The following is a 25,258-nucleotide window of genomic DNA, read 5'->3' as shown; positions in this document are numbered from 1 at the left end:
TCTAATCTCTCCAGTGTCAGGTATAAATGTCACAGTCAAGTCCCCAAAACTTCTTGAAGCAAGGACCTTTCCCATTTCACTGGACCTTTCAAAAGTCCAGTGTCTTGCTGCTTGTTTGGCAGGATGTTGGTTAAAGATCTGATGTGCTGAGAAGGGAATTCTGGAACAGACAGTACCCACCTAGCTACACCCTCTAAATTAATGGAACACATATTAAAGGTTTTTCTACAGCATCTATTAAGGTGGCCCTTATCTTTTATATGCTGTAGTGGTTAGACCAAGATTGGGGATAAAGGTAAAGGTAAAGGGACCCCTAACCTTAGGTCCAGTCGTGACCGACTCTGGGGTTGCGGCGCTCATATCGCTCTATAGGCCAAGGGAGCCGGCGTACAGCTTTCAGGTCATGTGGCGAACCAGAGCAGCGCACAGCTGGGACCGAGAAACAGGAGCTCACCCTGTTGTGGGGATTCGAACCACCAACCTTCTGATCAGCAAGTCCTAGGCTCTGTGGTTTAACCCACAGCGCCACCCATGTCCCTACTAAGATTGGGGATACCTGTGTTCAAATCCCAAATTAGCCACAAAGCCCACTGGGGGATTGTGGAGCAGGCCAGCAATGGCTGAATCTGTCAATGTTGGTTTCTCTCAGTTTTTCAATATTAAAATCAGTTTCCTACATTTCCTCAGCAGTTTGCATCATCATCATCATCATCATCAAAAAACCTTATGAAAATGTCATGTCCTGTTCTGTTTAATAAAGTGGAAGTTTTAAAACTGAGCTACTATGAAAGATATACCTAGCCTTAAAAAGTATGAGGCATAGGAAGAAAGATTTTAAGTTGAATGATTTTGGGAAAATACTATTCAGTGCTGGAACAAACTTTTCAGAGAATTATGAAATTTTGAGCAGTTCAAAGCAACAAAAATGTTTTGACAGGCATCAATCACCAGTGCTTTAGGATATCCTGACTTAAAGCCAATTAGATAGCCCACGGACCTTGGGCCAGTCGCAGTCTCTCAGCCTAACATGCCTCACAGGGTTGTTGTGAGGAGGAAAATAGGAGGAAAAGAATCAAGTGCGCCACTTTGAGATTCTTGGAGAAAAGGAGGGATAAGAATGTAATAGCCGCTTTCCAGCTTTGTTTTCTGGAATTCTGACACAATAAATAAAGCACACTAAGGGCTGCTGCCAAGGATCAGTAGATGCTGGTCATCAATATTGGTGTTGCTTGAAAACACTCACTTTTGCCTTCAAGTCTCAGCAAGACAGCAGAAGAAGCCATTTGAGTCAACTGTGGAGTCTGAAAGGTCTGCTAAGACTGCAAACGATATTGAGGCCAGCCAAGACAATGTGACCTAATATGGCCTCTTGCCAAGAAAAACCACCAAACGTTTCTTGGGAGAATTAACTCTAAGACATATCTTAAATCAAGAACTCCAAAATCCCACAGCACTGTTGTAACTGTGTTTTGAATTTCTTGTGAATTCTGCATTTCCTCCCTTCATTAAAAAGCAAGGGTTCACTGTCTGAACCACACAGTAAAATACCTGCATCCACTTAATAGGTGACATCATGGCTTTTACAATATACACTGAGAGTCAATATACACTTCAGTATTATAACCTGGACTTAATGAGCTGCTGGCAATCTGAGAAGTGATAGAGGAAGCTGTGCATTGTTTCGGCAAAAATGTATGCTTCTGAAAAAGCATATATCCAGTGTCTTCAAAATTTTCATTAAACTGAATGGCTGCAAAGTGGCTGCTGTGCTGAGCCTATCACAAGTGTCAGTGACAAGTACTATTTTGCTGTTCCCTTGAACTTGCCATCTGCTATGATCACCTGTTTGCTCATGTTCCTAGGCCGATACTTTTTCTCTCCCCCCTTCCTCTCTATTTCCCGTTCAAAATATAGTTCCTTTGGGACCAAGCCCCCCTTGAAATATGTCTCCAATATGACCTTGGTCCTCATAATCACCATACAACAAATTATGACTGCAATAAATATTGGAATGGATATTCAACTAAAACCATTTTGTACGGAAATCATTAGAAGAGGGCCAATGCATAGTTGCAGCTGGTATCACTGACTAAAAGTGAATTGATGGAAACTGCACATCTCCCTCCACGTGAGTTCTTACATACATGATATGTGAACAGGTACTTACCAAAGAGCTGGTATAAGTTGGGTCTGAGGTGTCATCTTGTAAGTAACGTGACAGGCCAAAGTCAGATACTTTGCAAACCAGGTTGCTGTTGACCAGGATATTTCTGGCTGCAAGGTCCCGGTGGACATAATTCATTTCTGCAAGGTACTTCATACCAGCTGCGATCCCTCGCAACATCCCCACCAACTGGATGACTGTAAACTGCCCATCATTTTGCTGTATCAGTGAAAGTTAAATGAAAGAATTAGCATTTCTCTGTATTCAAAGAATCCAGGCTGGGAATAGTATCCTACAATACGGGCTCTAAGGAACAGAGATCTATATGGCCAGATAGGGAGGCTAATTTTGGGGAAATGTGAAAGAAGAGGTCCCAAGAGATGATAAGAAATCTCAGAAGCAGTAGCTGAAGGAAGGAGAAAGAACAGGCAATAGATTGGAAACTAATTCTAATGAAAGCGTAAGTGGAAGAGATGGAGTGCCAACGAAAATATGAGCAGGAAATGAAAAGAATTGAGAAAAGGAAGGACCAATGAAGGCTTCTCAAGGAAAAAGCCATTGCTTAAGGTACCCCTGCCCATACGGGCCAGTCTTGACAGACTCTAGGGTTGTGCGCCCATCTCACTTAAGAGGCCAGGGGCCAGCGCTGTTCGGAGACACTTCCGGGTCACGTGGCCAGCGTGACAAAGCTGCATCTGGCGAGCCAGCGCAGCACACGGAAATGCTGTTTACCTTCCCGCCAGTAAGCGGTCCCTATTTATCTACTTGCACTCGGGGGTGCTTTCGAACTGCTAGGTTGGCAGGTGCTGGGACCGAGCAATGGGAGCGCACCCCGCCGCAGGGATTCGAACCGCCAACCTTTCGATTGGCAAGCCCTAGGCGCTGAGGCTTTTATCCACAGCACCACCCGCGTACCTTATATCTTATTGGACTACAACTCTATATCTTATTGGACTACAGCTCCCACCATCCCTGACCATTGGCCATTTTGCTAGGGCTGATGGCAGTTGGAGTCCAAAACTTCATGAGAGCACCAGAATGGGCAAGGCTGGTCCAAGAGCAGGAGAAGCTCCCCATTGGTGTCAGAAGAAGAGTTGGAGACAATTTAACAGTCCTAGGATGATGGTGATTATTTATATCCTGCCCTTTTCCCTGACAGAACTCAAGATAAAAACAAGAAGTGCTAAAAACATAGAAAAATCAATAAAATCTGTTTAAAATACTTATCAGCTGGGTTGCTACAAAATGCAGTAAACATTTGGGCAACTTCCAAACAGATTTAGCAATAATTACATTAAGGCCAGGATGTCATTGTTGTTTTGGACGATTTAATTTGGAGGGTAAGGCATGCTCCTGCTTTTGCAGGGCCGAATTGCACAGTGAACACCTCCACAAGAGCTGGCCTCATTAAATCGATCCAATTTCATTATCACTTCAAAAAGAAAGAAAGTCATACTTACTCGTAAAAAGGAATCCAGGGCACCATTTTCCATAAACTCTGTAATAATCATCACTGGGCGGCTTTTGGTGACCACCCCCTCTAGCCGAATGATGTTTGGATGATCAAACTGACCCATGATGCTGGCCTCACTCAGGAAATCCCGCCGCTGCTTCTCAGAGTAGCCAGCCTTTAATGTCTTAATAGCCACATAGATTTCTCTCTTGCCAGGCAGTTTGAGGCGCCCTTTGTAGACTTCACCAAACTCCCCTGTAATGGAACAGGTACCGTTTACAATCGACTTTGCTCGTTCTGCTATTTTAAAGGGGGGGGGAATGAGAGCTACCCAAGCTGAGGACAAGGTGCTTGCCCAAGGCATTCTAAACATTTCTTCAAAAAGTGAATGGCAGGAAAACACGTCTAAATACCAGCCCTGTAATAAAGCGAGCAGAAGCAACACACAGCACAATTCTTGTACCTTTAACTATTGTCAAAGAGGGAGGTTTGGGCCGGGGAGCTTTTTTCTTTTAGCCCTATCACATGACATAACAGTATGACATCACAATGCTGAAAGGTCCAGAAGCCTCTGTTCCAGCTTCCTGCAGGCCGGGTCCCCCCAGATGTTGCTGGACTACAGCTCCCATCAGCTCTAGCCAGCATGGCCAACAGTCATGGATGATAGGAACTGTAGTCCCAATATCATTTTGATGGCTCCAGGTTGTCTGAAACCCTGGAGAGCAGCTGCCAGTCAATGTAAACATTACTGAGCTAGATGGACCAATAGTTTGACTTGGTACAAGGCAGCTTCCTATGGTGCTTCCAACTAATCGGCCATCAGTTAATTCAGTAGAAATATGTTTTATGTTGTAATCCGTTTCATTGAAGAGAAACTTCCTAACAGGAAGAACTGTTTGAAAGAGAAACAGGAAGTGGTGGGCTCCTCTTCACTGTCTGCAATGCTGAAATTGAATTTTGCCAGGGATGCTGCAGATCCTGCAAAAAGCAGAGATCTAGATGACATCCAAGGTCTCTCCCAAGCTGTCATACTAATGGTACAATCCTCTACGTATATACTCAGAAGCACGTCCTACTGAGTTCATGGAGCTTTCAGTTGCACAGGCATAATATTGCAGCCTTACTCTGTGAAGTGTATGTGCTAAGTCTTACTGAATTCATTGGACTTATTTTTAAGAAAGTATACTTAAGATCAAGTCACAAGACAGGCAAGACAAACATAACTCTGCCACAATTAGTAAAAGAAGAAAAGCAACAAATAGGATAGAAGAGACCCAAAACTGTTTTTATTCCAATTTTACACCAAAGCAGACAGAAAACTATTTACAGTGGACTTCAGTGGAAGCAGACAGGTGAAATTTTTAGAATGGACTTCAGTGGAAGCAGAGTAAAAGGGAAAGGGCTTGCTGCTTGAGCTGCTCCCCAAGGCTCTTGTGAGCTACCAGTGTCTTCCATCTTGTCTCATAAAATGGGGAGGGAAAGGCTTTTGTGGAATGAGTGGGAGGTTCGGTATAAGGACAGAAAGTGTGGTTGGGAGGGAGATAAAGTAAAAGAGAAAATTAAGGATGCTTCCAGACAATGGCTCATAAAATAGGCACAGTACCAACTCCAGAAGAGGTACTTCCTATTCCAAACATTTGGTGCTATGATGGTACTGCCATTGTTGTGCCACCCAGACTGCCTCTAGTCCATTTGGACAGACAGTGATCGGAATGAAAATCCACTTGCTGTACATCTGATGCTCAGAAGCAGCTTCATCTGGAAGCACCTTTAGCAGAAGAAGAAGCAACACTGAAGCGCTGAATGCAAATAGCAATGAATGCAAACAATAGCTTGGTGCAGATTATAAGCAACTGGTTATAAGGATGCTGTAAAGAAAGAAAGAGCAAAGAGATATAGCAGCAGATGGGCTCTGACACATGGGAGTTGGGAAATTACATGCTAGCAAATAAACAAACTTTTCTGAGGCAGACTCTAGATGCCCAGAGCAAAGGAATGGGCAAAAAGTATACTCTGGCCCATTGGTGGACTACAGGCCACTTTCTGATGGTTCATGTAGTGTAAAGCTGGGCTGAGGAGCCTGTGGCTCTCCAGGTGATGTTGAACTCCAACTGCCATCAGTACAGCTAGCCTGGCCAATAATAAAGGGTGATGAGACTTGTAGTTCAACCATGTCTGGAGGCCTACAGGTTCCCCTATCCCTGTTATAAAGAATGCTGGCCAATGTGCTCCACCCAAGCACTTCTTATATTCTCAGGAAAGACTGCATACTCAGGATTTCCACCATTTCATAATGGTGGAAAGATTCTGAGTATGCACACTTACTCTGTATATTTGGGGTGAGGGGACATTGGAAATCCTTGGGGATGGTAGTTGACCAGTCCTCTCATGGTGTAGTCAAAATGCAATACTTTGCTGACTTCAGGTTGCGATACTTTCCCCTTCTGTTGGACTTGATGGGCTTTGAGATGCCTACCTATGGTCCACTGCAACCACAAAGATTCTTTCCCCCCCTTACTTGGCTACTGTTAACTAAAGTTCTGAACATGCTGCTCCCTCCAGTGGGGGAACTAACTTCCTTCTAGGTGAACTGTACTTCCTGGATCATTTGAAGTTGTACAGTGATGAAGCAACATTCACATAATGTTAGCACTGTCTTTGGGAATGGGTCTCTGGTATGATGAGTTTGAGAAGTGCTCAGGGGCAGTAGTTAAACTGTGCCGGTCCTGGGTAAGCTTACCATGAAGATTTAAAGGGAACAAGTCAAACAATTTGCACAAAATAACAACTAATCTCCTAAATGCTCTTGTTCACACTGTTGTTTAAAACAAACGGCTGGTTTTTAATAACTAGAGGGTAGGTTGTTGTTATTGTGTGTGTTTTAATGGCAAGTATGCAAGCTTTTCCTTCTGAAATTAGCTAACGGCCCCAAAAAGGTAAGATTCCTGCTGTAGCAGATAAGAGAGATGCTATAAACTAGGGAGCTATTGCCCTACCTATTTATTGTTAATTAAACCAGGGAGCACAACAATGTATTAAAGTGAGTCAATTAATTAAACACAGTCTCTTAAATCACAGAAGAAGATTCTGTTAGGCTTCCAGGAGAAAAGTGCCAGTCCACTGTTAATTGAGCTGAACAAGCCTGAGCATCCACAACAGAGGAGGGAAGGGAAGAAAGCAGGAAGGTAAATGAAGGGAAGGGGAAAGGGGGGAGGGATGCCACTGAAACCTGCCCAATGGGAAATGAGTCACACCTGCTCCAATGACTTCTTCAATCTTCACGAAAGACACATCAATTTCCTTGGCAAACTCACGAACAGCTTCATTGGGGTCCTCATACGTAAAAGGGTCAATGTAGATCTTCATTCCTGGGGAGCCTTCTCATTTTAGAGAAGAGCGGAAGAGAGAGAGAAAAATCATATTCATCTCCGGGGAAAGGGATCAACAGCACGTCTCCCCCTAAACCTTCCTTCCTTGCCTATCTGTACAATCAGCTCCCCTATTCACTTGCTCTCTTGTTTCATTCTTCCTCTTATATTTCTCTCCGCTTCCCCTGCATTATCTTTTCTCCTTGAAATGTATAACGTATTAGTTATAACTGGCAGATTGGGAGCAGGCCATGGGTTGCACCCAGAAAGTGGGTGCACACTGTTATTTATTGAAGCAGTACCAAATCCATTAGCAGGAGAGTCAAGGAAAGAACTGCAGGTAGAGATCAATATTTATCAATCTGACACCTTTCCTGCGTCGGTCTGATTGGAAGGGTTATACCAGGTGGCTGTGCTATAGCAGTGAATGCAGGGCAAAAATAAAGATAAAAATCAAAGAGAATAGCAGCAAGCTGAGAGAATAAATGAATGAAGAGGAGGAGGAGGAGGGGGAGAAATGGAAGAAAGAAGGAAATCGCTTTGGGAAAAGTTGTCTCAGAAATGAAAAAGAAGAAAGGAAAGAAAAATCAAGAGGATTCAATCACAGTGAAAATCATCACGGTGTCCCTTCTGAAAGAGGAGGCGTATACAGATGAAGGACCTAAGAGAGTGCAGAAAGTCATTTGTTCAGCTTTTTGACATTCTAGGAGCTTTCCAGTTGATTCAGATTGACCACCTCTGTAGCCTGGTGTTGAATGCCTCCTTGCAAGCCCTCTCTTGTTCAGGCTGAACATTCAACCCGCTAGAGGGAAGTTACAAATGAACACTAGTTTGCTGTTTTTATGGGAAAGATGGCAGCAGGTTTACGATGCTGCTGTTCATGCATAATTTAAGCCATTTTTATTTACCCAACATACCTTTGATAGTTTTGTGGCTGCTACTAAAATGACAGAATGCAGCAATTACAAACGAGTGAGCATCCTAATGATAAAATACAGCCTCCATAATAAATATTCTTGGGGGTTTGCTTTAGCTTTCAAAAAGCGTCACATGGCCCCTTGCAGCAGGCTGCCAAATCTCTACCAGACATGACTGGGAACTTGTAGTCTGCTGCAGGGAGTTTGGGAGGTTGCCGGCAGGAGTTAACTTTGGTAGAAACCTCATTATTTCACTCATTAAATTTTAAGAGAGATCTCACACTCAGGAACACAAATCGCATTGGTGGAGGCGTTTCCTCCCATCTGGTGAACATTAAATTGTGGAACCCGTGAATCTAACAAAGGCTAGTCAAGTTGCTGTTTTGAGATTACACTGCAAACTTGAACGCTGGGGGGAAACGATGACTTTCACCCATTACAAAGGCAACCGATGTATTTCTTGTTTGCGGGCTGGTACAGTACTAGTAAAGAGAAGTGAGAGCTCTACCATCTCCCAAACTGCTGCTTAGTCCTCTCGGGCCTTTTATGCCATTCACCTGTCAAATTACCTGGCCTGCAGGATCCAAAAAGGTGTTGCTGCAGCTATGAGGCCCAGCAGGCTGAAGCTGAAAGTCCCAGTCTTCTGAACGTGAAAATGGGCTTCGCAAGTAGTGAAAGTCACCAGAGCTAAACATGGCATGTATTATATCACACCACCCTTTGCCAACCTGATGCTCTCCAGGAAATTTTCCTTCCATTTCTTCTTCAACTCTCTCTTTGTATTGTACACTATTTTCAGAGAAGCGGCTAACCTAAGATTTGTCATATGCTTTTGACCAAAATGAATCACTATATTTAACACCTGAAAAGATTGCCAGAGATACTCTTGGGTGATCTCAGCAGGCAATCCTTGGAATGCATTGCACAGTTATCTTGTTTTCACTGGAAAAATAGTAATCCTCTTTTATTCTGGGCAATGGCACTAAGGCCAGCCCCACTGCTGTGACTCTCCTCTTCCCTACTCTCACCTGCCCCTTTCTCTTTCCATCCTATTATTAACTTTTGTTCTAGCATCTCATCTCTCCTGGGATTTGCTCCTCACCTTTTTTATGCTTGGCAATCAGTCAGAGAGCAAACACTCTGCACCTCTTCTCGGCTTAGGACTGCAGTTTTAATGTCTATATAATTAATCCAATCCCATTCAAGCATTATTCGTTTACCACATATTTAACGTAAGTAGCAGCCGTAAGCCCTATGAAACATGAAGATCCAGGTCTAGAATATCCCAGGACTGCAGAGGAGTCACAAACTTTGAATTCTGTTGTGGCATTTCCAGACTCCAGAGTTTCTATGAGTCTTGAGAATTCAGAGTGGCTGACACAAGTCACATACGAACAGGGCAGAACGTCCATTCCCCACCAACTGCTGGTTGCTACTCATCCGGATGGTGCACCACATCTAGTAGAAGCAGCACAGGTGGCATAGGACACAACACCTAGTGAAATACCAAACCCTTACAATAGTTCATCTCTCTTCCTTGCAGTACAATTCTTTCACTTACAGCTTAGTAGTAAAGCACTAAATCTGCCAAAGGAAAAGCTGTAGCTTACAGGAAGGCAGCCTTAGGCACACACTGGGCCAAAACTCTATCCTTCCATTACTGATGGCAAAACCTGCGATGAAGTCATCCATGCTTTGCCCAGTTCATAAATCTTTTTACAGCTTCATCACATACATTTTTACTGTTCCATAAATCCTTTTACAAGTGCAGCTGATGCTCTAGCAGGATTACAAAGGAATTTACAAGATCATAACCAAGGCTGGCTTACAGATTAGAAAAGCAAAACAAACATATAACGCAGAAGGATCAAGGTGGGGACGCAATGACCTTGGACTTAGTGCTACCCACTCGGCCAGTGTAAAATGGCTTCTAAACATCCAGGAGAAAGGTATCCATGCTGTTGACAAACTGCTCTGTGCTCATAAGAAGTCTGAGGAAATCTGGGAACCAGACTATGGATAAAGGCAATCTGACATATTTGGAACAACATGTTTGGAAGTGTAAAGTTCAGTACAAAGACCAAATCCAACCATAGGGCTATCAATAAAATCTTTATGATTCGTCTACTCAAAGATGGCGAGTAGAACAGTGTATATTCCTAGTTGACAGGAGCTGTTTGGTTTTCTTGCTGAGAATTATCAACCTCTCTGTTCTGCCTAAAGAAGAGGACTTTTCTGCCAGGCGTGTACACACACACACACACACACACACACCCCACTTACAAGCAATAGACTCAAGAGACCGCATACACACACAGCACCAGAAAATAATTAATTGGTTCAATTCAAACCCAGAAATGGCAGGAGAGAGGTACAGAGTACTCATGGCTCACAAAGGGACATTCTCCAGATTCTGAAGAGGATGTCAGTGAGGGTGAAGGAAACCCCATAGAGCCCAGAGGTGCAGCAGGGCTCTGCTTAGGCTCTTCAGCCTCCCCATCTAACAGCTGATGTATAGGGTCACGCAGCAGCTGCTTTCCCATGCATCCTCCAGCCTTCTGCTGGCCCCAGAGTTTCAATTCTAGTTGTGGATATTTTTGGATCCAGTATTTTGGTACGGATTGAAGTGAGAGGGCACAGACGGAGTTTCAAGGGTGTTTAGAGGTGCTCCCCACTTTAGTTTCACTGAAGCATGCAGCTGGGGAGAATGCCTGTATCTCAAAGTTGTGCATTTTTTTCTGCACCACCAGCAGATGGCAAGCTAGTGAAAGATGCATCTCTCTAATTTTGTGTTTCAGGGTTTTCAAGGACACACACTTTGCATCTTGCATGGATATTTACCAAAACAAGAACTGAGAACATGAATCCAGTGGAATCGCCTGGCTATGAGGCTATATGCACAGTATTAGCATGGGCACACAGCTCTTGCCAGCACACAAAATGGATCATGAACTTTTGGAAGTTACCTTTAAGATGTAGGAGAGCTTTATCAACAGCTTTAGCCAAAATAGCTAAATGGAACCTCCACATATAAAGGTAATGTACCTATGTATATAAATACCAGGTCTGATGATAACAACAAGGGAGGTCTTCATGTCTAGCTTGTGACCATGGGAAGCATCTGGTCAGTCTCTATTAAAAACAGAATGCAGAACTAGATGGACCTTGCTCTGCTCCAGCAAGCAATTATTGTTTTCTTAACTTCTTACTTGTAGAACAAGATACTGATACTCTGCAAGCAGGCACATGGAAGAGACTGGCTTGCCAACTGAGGCTGCCTCATTTGTGTTTGGCTGCTTATTGCATCTAGGTCATTTAAATGCCAGCACTCCAACACTCAGAAAATGGTTTGAAGAGTTAATTAAGACAGACTAACTTAGATGTTTCATTTGGGGGAAAAGATATACACTGTAAGGATTTCTGTTTTACTGTTGCAGTGATAGACTATAGCACTGGCTCTGCAGTGTGCCGAAACAGAATTGAAAGTGTTGCTTGTTACCTTGTACCCTTTTTTATTTACATCAGCCAAGTAGAGGGGGCTGCAGGGAGTGCTCTTACTAGAGCTTTGCGGGGATAATGAGGGACTTTTCCATGCACTCTGGTTTCCGTCTTGGCATTCCATGGTGCCAGAAGCAGTTTAGTCATGCTGGCCACATGACGCGGAAAGCTGCCTGTGGACAAACGCCGGCTCCCTCGGCCTGAAAGCAAGATGAGCACTGCAACCCCATAGTTGCTTTTGACTGGACTTAACTGTCCAGGAGTCCTTTACCTTTACCTTTGCTGATGGACACGTTCTCCCCACTACAAACATAAAGAAATGGTCCTGACCCGTGGATTCTTCCAAGACCTGGGATTTTAAAAGAAAATGTTTTATTTGCTCTCTTTCTCCATTATCTAGCCTGCTATCGTTAGCAAAATGCCTTCTTTCAGGAAACCTTCAATGACCTCTTATGTGCATATTTTCATATTCATGTGAGAATGATCTCTAGCCACCCCAAGCCATTCTCCAGACCTTGGGTTCTCTGGGCTCTCTTGGCCATTACTTCCTCACTTAACCTTCCCACTGAGCAGTGTGGAAGTAGGTGAGTATCCTGTTTACATGGCTTTCATTAGTAGTCACCACAGCTTTGGCAACAAGCTTTCCCCATCCATCCATCCATCCCTATACTCAGAATTTATGGATGGAATTCCAAGCAGCGCTAACGAGATCACTCTATCAGCACAAACATTTTTACTTGCCTGGTGGCAAGATCTCCCATCTCCTCCTGCTGCATGCTATTCTGGGTGTTCTCTCACCCCTCTTTGGGCTGGTAGGAGGGCATGAGAGCACATGGGGAGGAAAAGGGGGAAGCCCTATTGTGCTAGTGGGACTTGTTGCACTGGCTCCGGCTAGCATGCTAGGTAAAGGTAAAAAGGTAAAGGACCCCTGGATGGTTAAGTCCAGTCAAAGGAGACTATGGGGTTGAAGTGCTCATCTCACTTTCAGGCTGAGGGAGCCGGCGTTTGTCCACAGACAGCTTTCTGGGTCATGTGGCCAGCATGACTAAACCACTTCTGGTGCAATGGAATGCCATGACGGAAACCAGAGAGCATGGAAATGCTGTTTACCTTCCCACCACAGCAGTACCTATTTATCTACTTTCGAACTGCTAGGTTGGCAGCAGCTGGGACAAAGCAATGGGAGCTCACCCCATTGTGAGGATTTGAAATGCTGACCTTCTGATTGGCAAGCCCAAGAGGCTCAGTGGTTTAGACCACAGCGCCACCCACACTCAAATTCCAGGAACAGATTCTTTTATTTTGTGCAGTGCAGGCCTTGCCCAGAGGTTGCCAAAAGCACTTAATCTGAAATGTGTGCAGTCTTCAAGGCACTATCAGTGGTCACCTGGGATATGCACTTTTAACAATGAGCTGCTACTCAGATTTGGCATCCAGGTGGGAGCTTTTTCCAAAAGAGGCGGGCGAGCTTTGAAAATAAAGGAAATGCATTGGCAGGATTGATTCAAGGCATGGCACCCTACAGATCAATGCAGGAAAATATACCTGCAGAAACCTTTGTTTTGTCTCAGAAGGAACGAGTTGATCTGCTGCCTATTAATAACGTTTAAAATTTCTGCACAGAGGTGGCCAGAATTTATGTGCTGCCTTACCTACATATTTTTGCCTTGCTTTATGCCAGCTGTCTCAAATTTATCCTGATGGGCTGCCCTTACAATGTTCCTGCCACTGGGCTGTGTGTTTGCTTTTGCCTTATACGAAATAATTCTTTCCATTAAAAAAAAATGCTGTCAGACAGAGAGACAAAGTGCTGTTTTGGGGAAAATGTCAGCAGTGGGAACACATCAGAGGACCAAGGGCATAGGGAGAAGTACTGTAATGGCTCAGGGAACAAGGCTTTAGCTAATGGGCATTAAAAAGTGCAGAAATGCCACAAAAGAGTATCATGGCAGTAGGGAAGAGGCGTACCATGTATACAAACAGTCCAGCGGCGTTTGAGGAGTGGTAAATATGTTTGCTCAAAGATTTGCTGGCTACAGGGGTACGAAGGTCATACTGAAGAAGCTCCTGCAGAGCCCAGAAAGTAAAAATCCATCCAAATGTCATGACACAGAAAACTAACTTGCTGAACAAAGACACAGCAAACAGCAACCATGGGGATGTGTGCATTTTTATATCAAAAAGGGAAGTTTCTACCTGTATTGCAAAAACAACACTAAGACAGGAAGGGCAATCTGCTCAAGCGCTGGGTCATCTCTATTATCTCTCCCCCACCAGCTCTAAGGGTCACTGTTCTATAAATGGGACCCTCAAAGATGTCAGACTCCCAAACACTCTCATATTTACATTTATAGGTATATTGATTTATTAGCCTCCTATAGGTATTTATATAACATATATTGTCCCTTACTGCTTAGTAAAAAAAATAAAATCAGTTGTGGCAGATAGATGCTATTTGTGCTCTGCAATTTCAGATTTACCAGCATGTTAGTTAGAAAGTTGATATAATAGTGTAACTTTATACTTTTGGTTTCTGAGTTATGCTTTTTTGGCAGTTTTTCACAATCTTCAGTATAGTCTAGTATACTGACATATATTTTGTACTGAAGTAAACATTTTAGGTATTCTGATCACACGTTTCCTTAAGGGGTATTACACATTAGCAGAAAAATATGGATAGTTACTGTATCCTGATTCACTGTTGCCAAGCTTAGAAACTTTCTATGCAAAGGATCCCATCATCCATATTCACATTGGTCTCATTAAATCACTTTAAAATTATTTAAACCTATTAGGCTCCAGCACTGAGCTCTCTTGGCCTCTGTTTTCAGCTTAATTATCTTCCCTTAAGGATAAGAAGTGATCCAGGGACATTTTGTCCAAAAGTTAAAATTAAGAAAATCTCAGGGATATACAACAAAGCATCTGAAGGTCAGGAAGTACAAGAGCAACTACAAATTTAGCAGGAAACCTTAATTCCACCTTTTGCAGTACGCTCTTCGTTAATCTTTAATTCCATGGCTGCATGTTCATGATCCGCCCATTTGAATTATAATGAGTACATTCTCCCCAAGAATTTAGGCTCACATTTTCCTTTTAAAGAAAGAGAAAGTCTGGGAGGCTTCTCTCCTAAAGTGCAAATTGGATTTTAGCTGCTCCCAATTTGGTTTTCTTCCCCATATCTCATTTCCTGCTTTGGCTGTGGTTTACATAGGTATTGCTGCTGGCTGTAATCTGAAGAGCCCTAAAGAGCTGTGTGCATTTGTGTTGGAGATTTCCCCTGAAACACCTGGGAACTGTCGAATATAATTGTTTGCAGCTGGTTCTGCATGCACAGCAAGCACGTAAAGTATGTGTAGGTGCGGGCGGAGAAGTGTTGATGGACAGTGATTACTCACTGGCCAAGATTGCTGTCTTGCTATTTTATTATCCTATTAACTTTCCTAATACAAGTTATAAGGGCTCATTTGCTGCCTTTCAGGAGAGCTCCGTTTGCATTCTGGGAAGGATCTGGATATGATCTGTTTACTAAACAGCTGATGAAAAGCCATATGCCTATATTTCACTGTGGCTAATCAATCTATGCATTTCAAAAGGAGGAAGTTGGAAAAACCAGGCACTTTATAGAATGGGGGGAGGGAGTGTTTGTTTATCGATTCCCTCCAAGACCTTGCCTTTGCTCATCAATCTAACTATAGCAAGCAAAAAGGCAGTTGCTCTTTACAGTAATCTGTGACAAACTCCCATTTCTGCTGAGCTGAGGTCTGTGTGCAGGCCTCTCTCCTAGGACTCATGTGTAAAAGGGCTGATGACAAGCGCATACTACAAGTAACTGGCTGACAAGCAAGTGCTGCATACATCTCAGCTTCTCATTTTTCCTAAAACACACATTTGTAAAAAATAATGGCAGAACCTGTTTCAACATCTGACTAAACAAAAGCCAGGAGGCACAAAGGCTGAGGATTTCCTCCAGTGCTTTTTGAAGCCTTACATTCTCCCTGTTTCCTTGCTGCCTTTTTAAAAATTTGCTCTGCAGAGTATCTCCTGAGAAAATCCCCACTTTCATACAAGCTTAAACATCTTCCAGCAAAACGCTTGTTCTCGATTTAAGTTCTCTGCCAATGTATTCCTTGAAATGATCCCTGCTCCCCTCCTTAGTTATCTCAGTACTGTCCATCTCTCTTGCCATTCCTTCCACTTGTCTTTCACTCTCAGCTTTATCTTACTTCCAAGTCAGACCACAATGCTTAAAGATACCTTTAAAGTGTAGGTATTTTTTTAAAAAATGTATTTTTTTTGTTGAATTTTGATATATAAGGTAGTAAACTGCCTTGGGATGAATTTTATTATGAAAAGGTGGTGAATAAATTTAGGAAACAAATAAATCTAATTGACATTTCTCAACCCTGCCCCAATGAAAAACAGTTACATGGAGTTGTCCAAACTTTCCTGGCTTCTCCCGCCACTCACCTCGACCAGTGCTGTAGTGTTGTAACTTATCACTGTATACTGCCTCTTTGCTGTAAGCTCGCTTCCTAGGAAAATGAAAAAGAAGATGCCATTCAATCAGTGCCCAAGGCTGTAAAGACAGACCAGTTTGTCCTTATTCACTGCACCTTTGTGGACAAATATGGAATTAACATATCAGGTCTGGCTCAAGGACTGGAGCTGCCTGAGGCGAGGGACAAAATTGCACCCCATCCTTTCCATGTGCGTGACCAGATAGACAGTTGAATCTTACTTCAACATTGGTGACACTGCAGCAGTCCCCACAGCACCTGAGAGCAGTAGGACAGCTTTGGGGGCACAGCACTGTCCTCCAACATCTCATCGCCAGTCCCCATCACCCGGGATCTGTCACCAGAGGCAACCTCCCTAATAGTCACGAGCTGGCCCTGCAAACCACAAATTGAGTTTTCTACCAGAAACTCCTCAGGAAGTGTGTATTTTGGTATGCCTGTGTGCATCAAGCTCAGGACCAGTAATGGAAAGCAACAGGCATTTGGAAAGGAGCTTTCTCGGGGAAAGTGCCATTAAATGCAGAGACTGACGTAGCTCGTGTTGTTGTTTAAATCTGGCACCCTTCGTAAGAGAATACACGCAAGATTCTGCCCTTTGTGCAAGCATGTCTTAGCAATAGAACATTCGCCCCTTTAAAGAAGGTGTGCTTAAGCTACGCAAACCAAATATCCATTAGCACCTACACCGCGCTTCTTATGTAACCATTACAGATCAATTGTTAGCTCCTTGATTCCATTATCCAGCGCTGCCCTGCAGTAAATGTGTGTGTTTCCACAATCTCCTTCAGGAAGATTCAGCCTTGGAATGAAAGCAAAATTTATAATGTGGCAAATGGTACCTGCTGCAAACAATTGAAATAGCCACTAAGGAGACAATAAAGACGACCCCTGCTGCTGCAGACCCGGCAATCAATGGCAGTTGTTCTCTCAGTTCTGACTTGTAGTCATCTGGAAAAGAAAATACATTTGTAGCATTCTTGCCTGCTCATACAAGCCTTTGCTGCTAATAGCGAATCTCTATTATTTATTTACTAGCTTTGTATGCCACCATTTCTACCAGGAATTCAGGATGGGTTACATAGATGATCCAAAGAAGCACAGATCCTGGTTGAAGGCCAAGTCCCCTGGAATCCCACGCATGACAGGGATTGTAACAATGGCCAGCTTTTGCCATTTCTATGTTAGAAGGGCTCTCAGATCCTGAACTCTACAGTTTGGCAAGTTGAGTGTTGAGGGCTATGGAAGACAAGCACTTAATAATGGCTCAGTTCATATGGAACACCAAATCATTTTTTGTACTACAAGAAAAAGCCTGGAAGGAGCCTTAGACACTTATATTTTTTCTTCCATCTCCATACTTCCCTTGCAGACTCAGAGAACCTAATTACTTTTTGGTTGTTGTTGTTTTGCAAACCTCAGTTTACCATTACATCAGAACATGCAAACTTTGGCTTATGTTTGCCCTGCAACCCAGGACCTAATCCGGGGAAATGATACCCTTTGCAGTGCTTTCTGGCTTTCTCAAAAAGTTGATCAGATAGGAAGAACTCTTTATTTGTTCAGTCCTTACCACAATGGACCTGCACATCAATTAACATTTTTATTTTTATTAAAATTATTGTTCATCTTCTGATAATTCTCTCTCTAAATCCTATCAGCTTAGAATGAATTCACACAAATGGAAATATTTCACACTTCCTTTTAATTTTCTTCCTCTCGTTTTGCAGCTAATTACTGGTAACCTGTTTTATCTCCTGCTTGATGCTTAAATCCTGTGCAAAATCTCATTTAACAATCAATTATTATTTAATAACATACAATATCCATTCTTGCTGTATTTCAATTAACTGCTTCTATTTCAGACACAGCATTCTCCTTGTCTGCCTAATTGTAAGTATTGGAGAAAATCATTTTTTAAAATGTCCATCAGTTATGTGCTGTGTGTATGTGCTCCCCATACCCTTCCTCAATTAAAACTTCTGGACACTAGACAAGGAGGCATTTGTAGCAAAAGTGACTTTGCTAGACTTTTAAAGAACCTCTTAAAAGTGCTCCATGGAGGGAGCCACCTGAATGGGGGGGGGGGTTGCTTGCTGATCTTTAGCTACGCTGAGAATATATTACTGAAAAGAGTATATTTTGTTACCAGCAAAGTAAGATTTGTCTAACCAGGCATCATCAAAAAGTCTCATATACTGTATATATGTCTCCCCTGAGGTTTGAGCTAGAACTTGAACAATTCTTCAAAATATAATTAACCAAACATGTTGGTTTTTCAATCTTTAGGTTCTGAGAAAATTAATTGTGCACATTTAAAACTGAACCTTGTCCAGTTCTACAGATATAGAAATTATGATACAGTCAAGATTTTTGTGCTTGACGCACTATGGGAATCACATGTGTGTCTAAGCTGTGTATATACAGCAGCGAATTGCTGGTTCAGTGACACATGTCAACACCCTTCATGTCAATGTGTATATCTTTCAAACCAATTTGTCTCCCTAACAGATTACAGTTTTAGTATGTACTTTGGATGTACAATTTAAAAATGCAATGACCAACCCATTCTTAGTGAATAACTATGTGAGATGCTTTAATCCTGATGAACTGAGAGTGGCTGTCAATTGTAGACAAATCTTGAACACTAATACTTATTTAGTATGGTAATAATAGAAAACAGGACCATAGAACTTTATCACAGTTCCTAATCGTGTGTAGGGTTCTATTTGCATTCAAATGACTGCAAGGTGGATAATCCTCTTCAGTTCTTCCCTGTTCAGCACAGAAACAGAGGGGTAAGGGCTGGCACACATGGGCACATTGGGGGTGGGGCCTGCTCCATGCCTCCTGATTGGGTTAATTTCCTGTTTATGTGCCATACCTGCACAAGGCTGTGGTCATGAGCTTATCTGTTTACTGCTCATTCTAGAGAAAGCAAGTCTAAGTTTTCAAACCCCTGCATGCTAATTCTTGCAGGCTATTGGGGTCAAAGTAGTGGCCATGTTTGACACAACATATACAGAAAACCCTCAGTGGTAGAGAAAGATGATGCCTCTGGTCTGATTCCACAGTGGTGGCGAGTGCCAAGGAAGATACTTTGCCTACAGCTGGAGAGCTAATCTTTATCACAGAGTTCTTCCAATTATGCACAATTTCCTCTGGACTTTTTCTAGGCCTGCTTTTTGGAGGAAGGTCCCACACATTCTCTAGTGCAGCGAGAGGAAGGACTGGCCACCAGAGTAAATTCAAGAGTGCATATGTATACAGTGGTACCTCGGGTTAAGTACTTAATTTGTTCCGGAGGTCCATTCTTAACCTGAAACTGTTCTTAACCTGAAGCACCACTTTAGCTAATGGGGCCTCCTGCTGCCGCTGCACCACTGCTGCGCAATTTCTGTTCTCATCCTGAAGAAAAGCTTTTAACCTGAGGTACTATTTCTGGGTTGGCGGAGTCTGTAACCTGAAGCATCTGTAACCTGAAGCATATGTAACCCGAGGTACCACTGTACTCTCTTTTATGCACTTTTAATTGGCTGCTTGTTGGTAGAGTGTTGGGCTATTGTGCTTAAGTTAACAGATTTAATCTACAAACCTTAAACTAATGTACACGGACCTGTCTCTGTTTCTTCTGAAATTCAAAAATGAACTTGTGACTGTTGCAGTTAGACCTTGGAAGGTGGTGCAGTGTTATACAATCAAAGGATACTGGCAAATACAGCCAGGCTCTGAATGTTTACATTCAGTTTATTTCTCAACTTCCTATAACTTCAAACAAAATCTAATTTTATTATACCACCATAGGTGCTTATTTCCTAGAACTACAGATTTACATGTTGGGTGTGAACAATGAGGGATAGCACACCACACTCATGTATAAATCATATATTATGCAGAATACTACCCACTGCTGGATACAGAATACTGGGCCACTACTCTGACCAACAGAGGTCAATCTGATCCCTCCCTAGCTTGCATGCAAACACTGAAAACCCATTCATATGCAGTTGGGCGGGGAATCGCTTGCATGGTCAGGGTAAAAACAGAGATAAGAGATTTCAGTCAGATTAATCCTCCAGCTGGCAATTAATCAAACATCTCTCTAAATCACCAGTCTCTCTCCACACTGCCCCACTGGGAGGCAAGGGTTTGGAGAGACAAGTTGATTTAATCCAATTATAGCTTAGAGGCTCGACAGAGTGCAACCTCCTTCCCTCTGTTCCTTTCTCAGTTCCCTCTCTGCTCCCCCCCTCCTTTTTTTGTTACACTTACCATCCGTTAAGGTTTGGAAGCACATTTTTCCACTGTATTTCCCATAGCCAGCCACTGTCCGAGCCCGAACCTGTACCACATACACCATCCCTGGTCGCAGCCCATCAATCCGTGCCGTGTTGGTCTGGCTCTTCGCCATGGAGGAATTGTACTCATTGTGGTCCTTCAGGGAACAGCAAATAGAAGAGAGAAACATATGAGTAAAAGTTATATTTTGGGGATCTTATTTCCAAGGTGTACTTTTGTGCCAACGGCTTCTTAAAGTTAAGATGGCAACAAAAGGCAACATCAAACATCTTCCTTGTATTTCTCCCTCAACAGGGCCAAGGAACAACGTGCAACCACTGACATTTGGCAAGCTTCCTGTTAGGCCCGGTGCATGGAAAGCAGTGGGTTGATGATGTTGATGACTGTTTTGTAATCACAGCTACATATTGACTTCCACTGACCCCTTTTCAATAACAATGGTGTGATGCACCATTTACACGTAATCAAAAAGGCAGATTCACTCCATTCAAAAATGATGAAATGAACATACAGTGGTACCTTGGGTTACAAACACTTCAGGTTACAAACTCCGCTAACCTGGAAGTAGTACCTCAGGTTGTGAACTTTGCCCCAGGATGAGAATGGAAATCGCAACCCTGCGGTGTGGCGGCAGCAAAAAGCCCCATTAGCAAAAGCACACCTCACGTTAAGAACGGTTTTGGTTTAAGAATGGAGCTCCGGAATGAATTAAGTTCGTAACCCGAGGTACCACTGTACCTGTATGTGTAGAGGGTTCACAGACGTTTAAAACAAGCAAGCAAGCAAGCAAGCAAACAAAAAGACCTCACCAAATAGTGAAGGCTTATAGGGGAGCGAGTTACAGCACAGATCACTGATTCTATCACAAAAGGTAGCAAAGAGGTACCTGCAACAGCTGGGCAATCCAGTAGTGGACAGTGTGGTGGAGCAGCACCACTCACTTGACGTCTGGTCAGTGTCATCACTGCTACTTCTTGGGAGCTGGAGGAGGGAGGTGGCCACAATGCAAGCACACTGGCAGGAGCCCCAGATTGACTGTGCTGGTGCATTTCTACTGTGCCAATTTAAGTACCACCTTGCCTCCCCTTCGCTACCTCCCAGTAAACAGCAGTGATGTGACAGAGACCAGGCAAATGGCAGTGCAACACCACACCATTTGCTACTGATGTAACCAATTTCCCCACTTCTTGGGAAAGGTACAATATACTGCACAGTGAATGCATTTTCACCGTGCAACTTGGAGTGAAGGTGATTTGCTGGGTAAAAATATGGGTAATATTTATTGTACAAAAAGTTGGAGAGGCTTTCCATTCTTAGTACCCACTATACAGTTCTTAATTTAGTTAGCCTACCATCTCTCCCAAATGGGCAGCGATTGCAGCTGAATTTACACATGCATGTTCCTCACTTGCAGGAATATAAATATGAAGTGGTAACTTGTACATGCAAAACAACCATCAACAATCAAACACAGAACATCCCTCCTCAAACTCAACCGTTTACAGACTATGAAGTGCACACACTGCATCAAGCATTGTATTTCTGAGCAATTTGACATGTACGTGCAAATGAAAGTCTGTGACTCCTATTGATATATGATTAACTAAAATAGGAGATTTGGAATAAAAATTGAATATCAGAATTCAAACACAACTGTTGTATCCTAAATATCTTCCTATTAAATCGCTGGACTCCATGTTTTTCCTCTCTCAAAAGAGGTGGCATGACCTATAATATAATATAATATATGATACTATAATATATGATTTGGCTGTTAGGCTTTTATCAAGCCTTGCTGAAAACTTGTGAGTCAAAAACACAGTGTTAGCATTTCATCAAATTCTCCTTCCAGTCCCTGCTTTTTTGCCCCAGCTCTGCTGTGGTGTGCGTGGGATGGTATAGATGAGATTCCAGTTTAACAGCCCACTCCAACGTACTCACACACTGGGTCGGTCTGTGAAGTGCGCATCAGGCACAGAGAGCCGTCACTATCCATTGTCTCTGTGACAATGGGGCCTGAAGAAAGAATGCAACTCTATCCAATTTCGTGGCCTGGAGATTGTCATATGCTATTTCTTACACTTCACTTCCCAGATATTCATTTGACAGATAGAAAACTGAAGGTGAAAATCAGTAAGTTGCCCAAGGCTACCATAGTGCCCAGTGCTTGAATTTGGGACTCCCTGGTGTCCAATTCCAATTTGCTTAGGGTGGTGAGATGGAAAAAGAGGACAAGTCTCTGGCACTTTAATAGTTGTCTAGAAGAGGGAATTTCAGCAGGTGTAGTTGATGCGACAAGTGCAGCTGCATGTCCTCTTTTTCATCTGACCACCCTGTGTTCAGCTTGACACTCAATTATCAAGACCCTATGTAGCTATAGCATATCCTCAGTTTTGAATCCAAATCATGAAACTCATTTGCCCTGTCTCCCTTTTTCTTCTAGACTACTTCACTTCCCTCTGAGCAGTCAGATACTTAGGCAGGTGGGTCTAATATAAACATGGGAACTCGTCGAGGTCCAAAGCTGCCGCCACCTCCCATTTCAGGTAGACCTGCACTCATAAACAATACCATGCATGGTCTGCACAGTAGCACCGCAATTGACAAGTGCTTCCTGACAATCTGGCATTTGATATCATTTACTGTACCTCAGGGACTCATGGGCAGAGCAGGTTCTTAGTCCAATCTGCAGCAATCTGTGCTGGGTTACATCTATCCAACTTTTACAAGGTAATAAAACAAGAGTCATCTCTGGGATATGAGGGGCTTGAGAGGCAGAGAACTTCAGGAAGATAATACAGGCACAGGAGAGTGGCACAGAGTTGGCAAAGCACTCACTATACATCACCAAGTCTAGCTCAGTGTGCAGATTGTCACTCCTAGCAAGCTATTAGTCACTTGAAACAATGATATTTCAATAACATGAGGAAATGAAACAAGTGTACACAGCAAGCAAGCAGAAATCAACGGGGAGTCCCTGCTTTCAGTTAACTATTATTTTCAAGATTTTCTGCAGCAGTGGGGCTGAACGGTTTAGTGACGCTTGGGACAGGAATTCCTTCTCTGCTGCTGCTTATGGTTCAGGCAAGCAACAGGCAACAGAAGCTGAGCTAAGCGGGGTACATTTGATTTAACGTGGGTAGGACTGGAGCCATAGTGAGAATGTAAAGATTGGGCATGGAGAAGTTCCTAGTAAGCTGTGAAATAATGTACTAAAGCAACTGTGTCCTGTGAACTCTTTGCAGCCAGGTGGTACAAAGCCCGTAAGGAGATATCCACAGGTGGGAGTGTTGTATGTACGGAAAGAGTTTATATTGACAATATGATTAGAACCAATTGCGGCTAAGTGAATCTGTCTATTTAAGTTTCTCATACATCCCCCCCCCATCTGAAATTCCGTTCTCCACGTTTCTGCCTGAAATAGTGATTTGTCATATATATTTTTTACTTTTAAATATGCATTTTAATATACATTTATCCCCAATATACACATTTTGGGACACATTTCTTGGTTGGAGATCTGGATCACAAAATTTGGAGAAGTGTGCATGCCAATGGATTGCTGAGTTTTGCTTTGTGTGTTGTTTTAGAAAGTGCAAATTAAGTAGTTTTGCATTAAAATGCTGGAATGTAGAGAAGTAATAGGAATTCATTCTGGTGAAGGTCAATATGAAGGACAGCTAACCCCATCTTGCCCACCTCAAATGTTGAAGGTTTGGTCTACAAATCTGATATAGGTTTTCCAGAAATATTAATACTGAGGAAAGAGCCTACTTCAAAAATCGCACGGCTGTCACAGAGTGTCTCCCCATTGACTTCAACTAGGCTTTGAATCAAGCCAATACTGCACAACCACAACATGAAAAAACAACACCAGACTCCGAAATCAATAATGGCCCATCCCAACTCCCCTTCCTCAAACACATTCAGGCTTACGGTGGATGGTCTTGCGCCCATAGTGCTGCTAATCTCGGGGATGCAGATCCGGCTCACCTTCTCATAGTAACGGATCTCATAGTCCAGGATGATGCCATTGGGCTGTTCCGGCTGAGGCCATGACAGTGTGATGCTCCTCATGCTGGCACTTACCTGGTGCATGATGGGAACTGTGGAGGGAGCTACGGAGAAAGGAGGGAACAGGAAGTGCAAGAAAAGTGAAAATTAACCTAGGGGAAGGAGGATGAGAGCATTCTGAAGAGGTGGTAGAAATAAAACATCAGGGTGGGATCAGGGTGAAGTCGAAGGGGCAGTGAGGGTGAAGGAGGAGAATGAATATTACATGAAATAATAATACAGTCCAATGCAATTACATGGAGTATTTCGACACACAAGAAAAAATACATTTCTGCACTAGAACAATTAGTGTGTAGAATTCTATGTTGACTACGCAGACCTGTTATGTTTCTTGTTGTTCAGCTGCTCTGTCCACTATCTTGTGGGAAAGCAGCATACAAATAAACCACCAAATGAATTAATGAATGAATGACCATTAGTTTTTATCTTCAAGAGGCCAAAAATGCTTCCGATGAGTTGAATGGAAGCTGTACAAGAATAATATTTCAGAGGTGTTTCATCAGGAGCAAGGTAAGTTGCACCCTTAGAAGGCTATTTCCATAGAAGGCTATTTTAAAGCAATATGTGAAATTCCTGCCCACAATACACAAGGCCACTTGCTCATTAGGATGTATCCACAACCTGCAAAGAGGGGAGACCTCCTTTTCTCACAAGAACTGCACCTATTTTCAGAAGCTGTGCTTTTGGATTTCTCGTTGTCCCATTCCTCCACCTCATCTATGATCCTTCAGCTTCTGTTCCTCTGCTTTTCTTCCAGCAGGTCCCTTTTACCTTTGATTCCTGATGTCTCTCTGACCCTTTAATCAAGACTTGGACCTCTGCCTACTCCAAGTCTCCATTCCTAAGTTTACCTTCCTAAGATATGGACATAGGTCATATTTCCCCATCTTTTCTCTTGCCCCTTACTGCCTTCCCCAACTTTTTCTCAGCCCCCAACTTTCCTCATGGCCTTTATGCACATGACTCTT

The 25,258-nt window shown here is 42.9% G+C and overlaps 1 protein-coding gene across 17 annotated transcripts in view; it reads right to left on the bottom strand.

The window, feature by feature from the left end:
* Nucleotides 1-25,258, bottom strand: part of EPHB1 (EPH receptor B1) — a 355,581-nt gene that overhangs the window by 35,900 nt on the left and 294,423 nt on the right. For 14 of the 17 annotated variants that reach the window (XM_082221749.1, XM_082221750.1, XM_082221754.1 and 11 more), the window contains 7 exons: nt 24,153-24,334; nt 20,190-20,352; nt 16,760-16,868; nt 15,871-15,935; nt 6,872-6,994; nt 3,625-3,872; nt 2,168-2,383 (listed from right to left, as the gene is read on the bottom strand). In XM_082221749.1, coding sequence (XP_082077875.1) covers nt 2,168-2,383; nt 3,625-3,872; nt 6,872-6,994; nt 15,871-15,935; nt 16,760-16,868; nt 20,190-20,352; nt 24,153-24,334 — 1,106 coding nt within the window. The remainder of the gene's footprint in view (nt 1-2,167; nt 2,384-3,624; nt 3,873-6,871; nt 6,995-15,870; nt 15,936-16,759; nt 16,869-20,189; nt 20,353-24,152; nt 24,335-25,258) is intronic. The other 3 variants (XM_082221752.1, XM_082221747.1, XM_082221740.1) reach the window with 2 other exon arrangements.

This window comes from Podarcis vaucheri (assembly GCF_965113315.1).
Source record: "Podarcis vaucheri genome assembly, chromosome: 5".
Taxonomy (NCBI): domain Eukaryota; kingdom Metazoa; phylum Chordata; class Lepidosauria; order Squamata; family Lacertidae; genus Podarcis; species Podarcis vaucheri.
The sequence above is the reverse complement of the archived record's forward strand: the minus strand, read 5'-3'. Positions and strand labels throughout refer to the sequence as shown.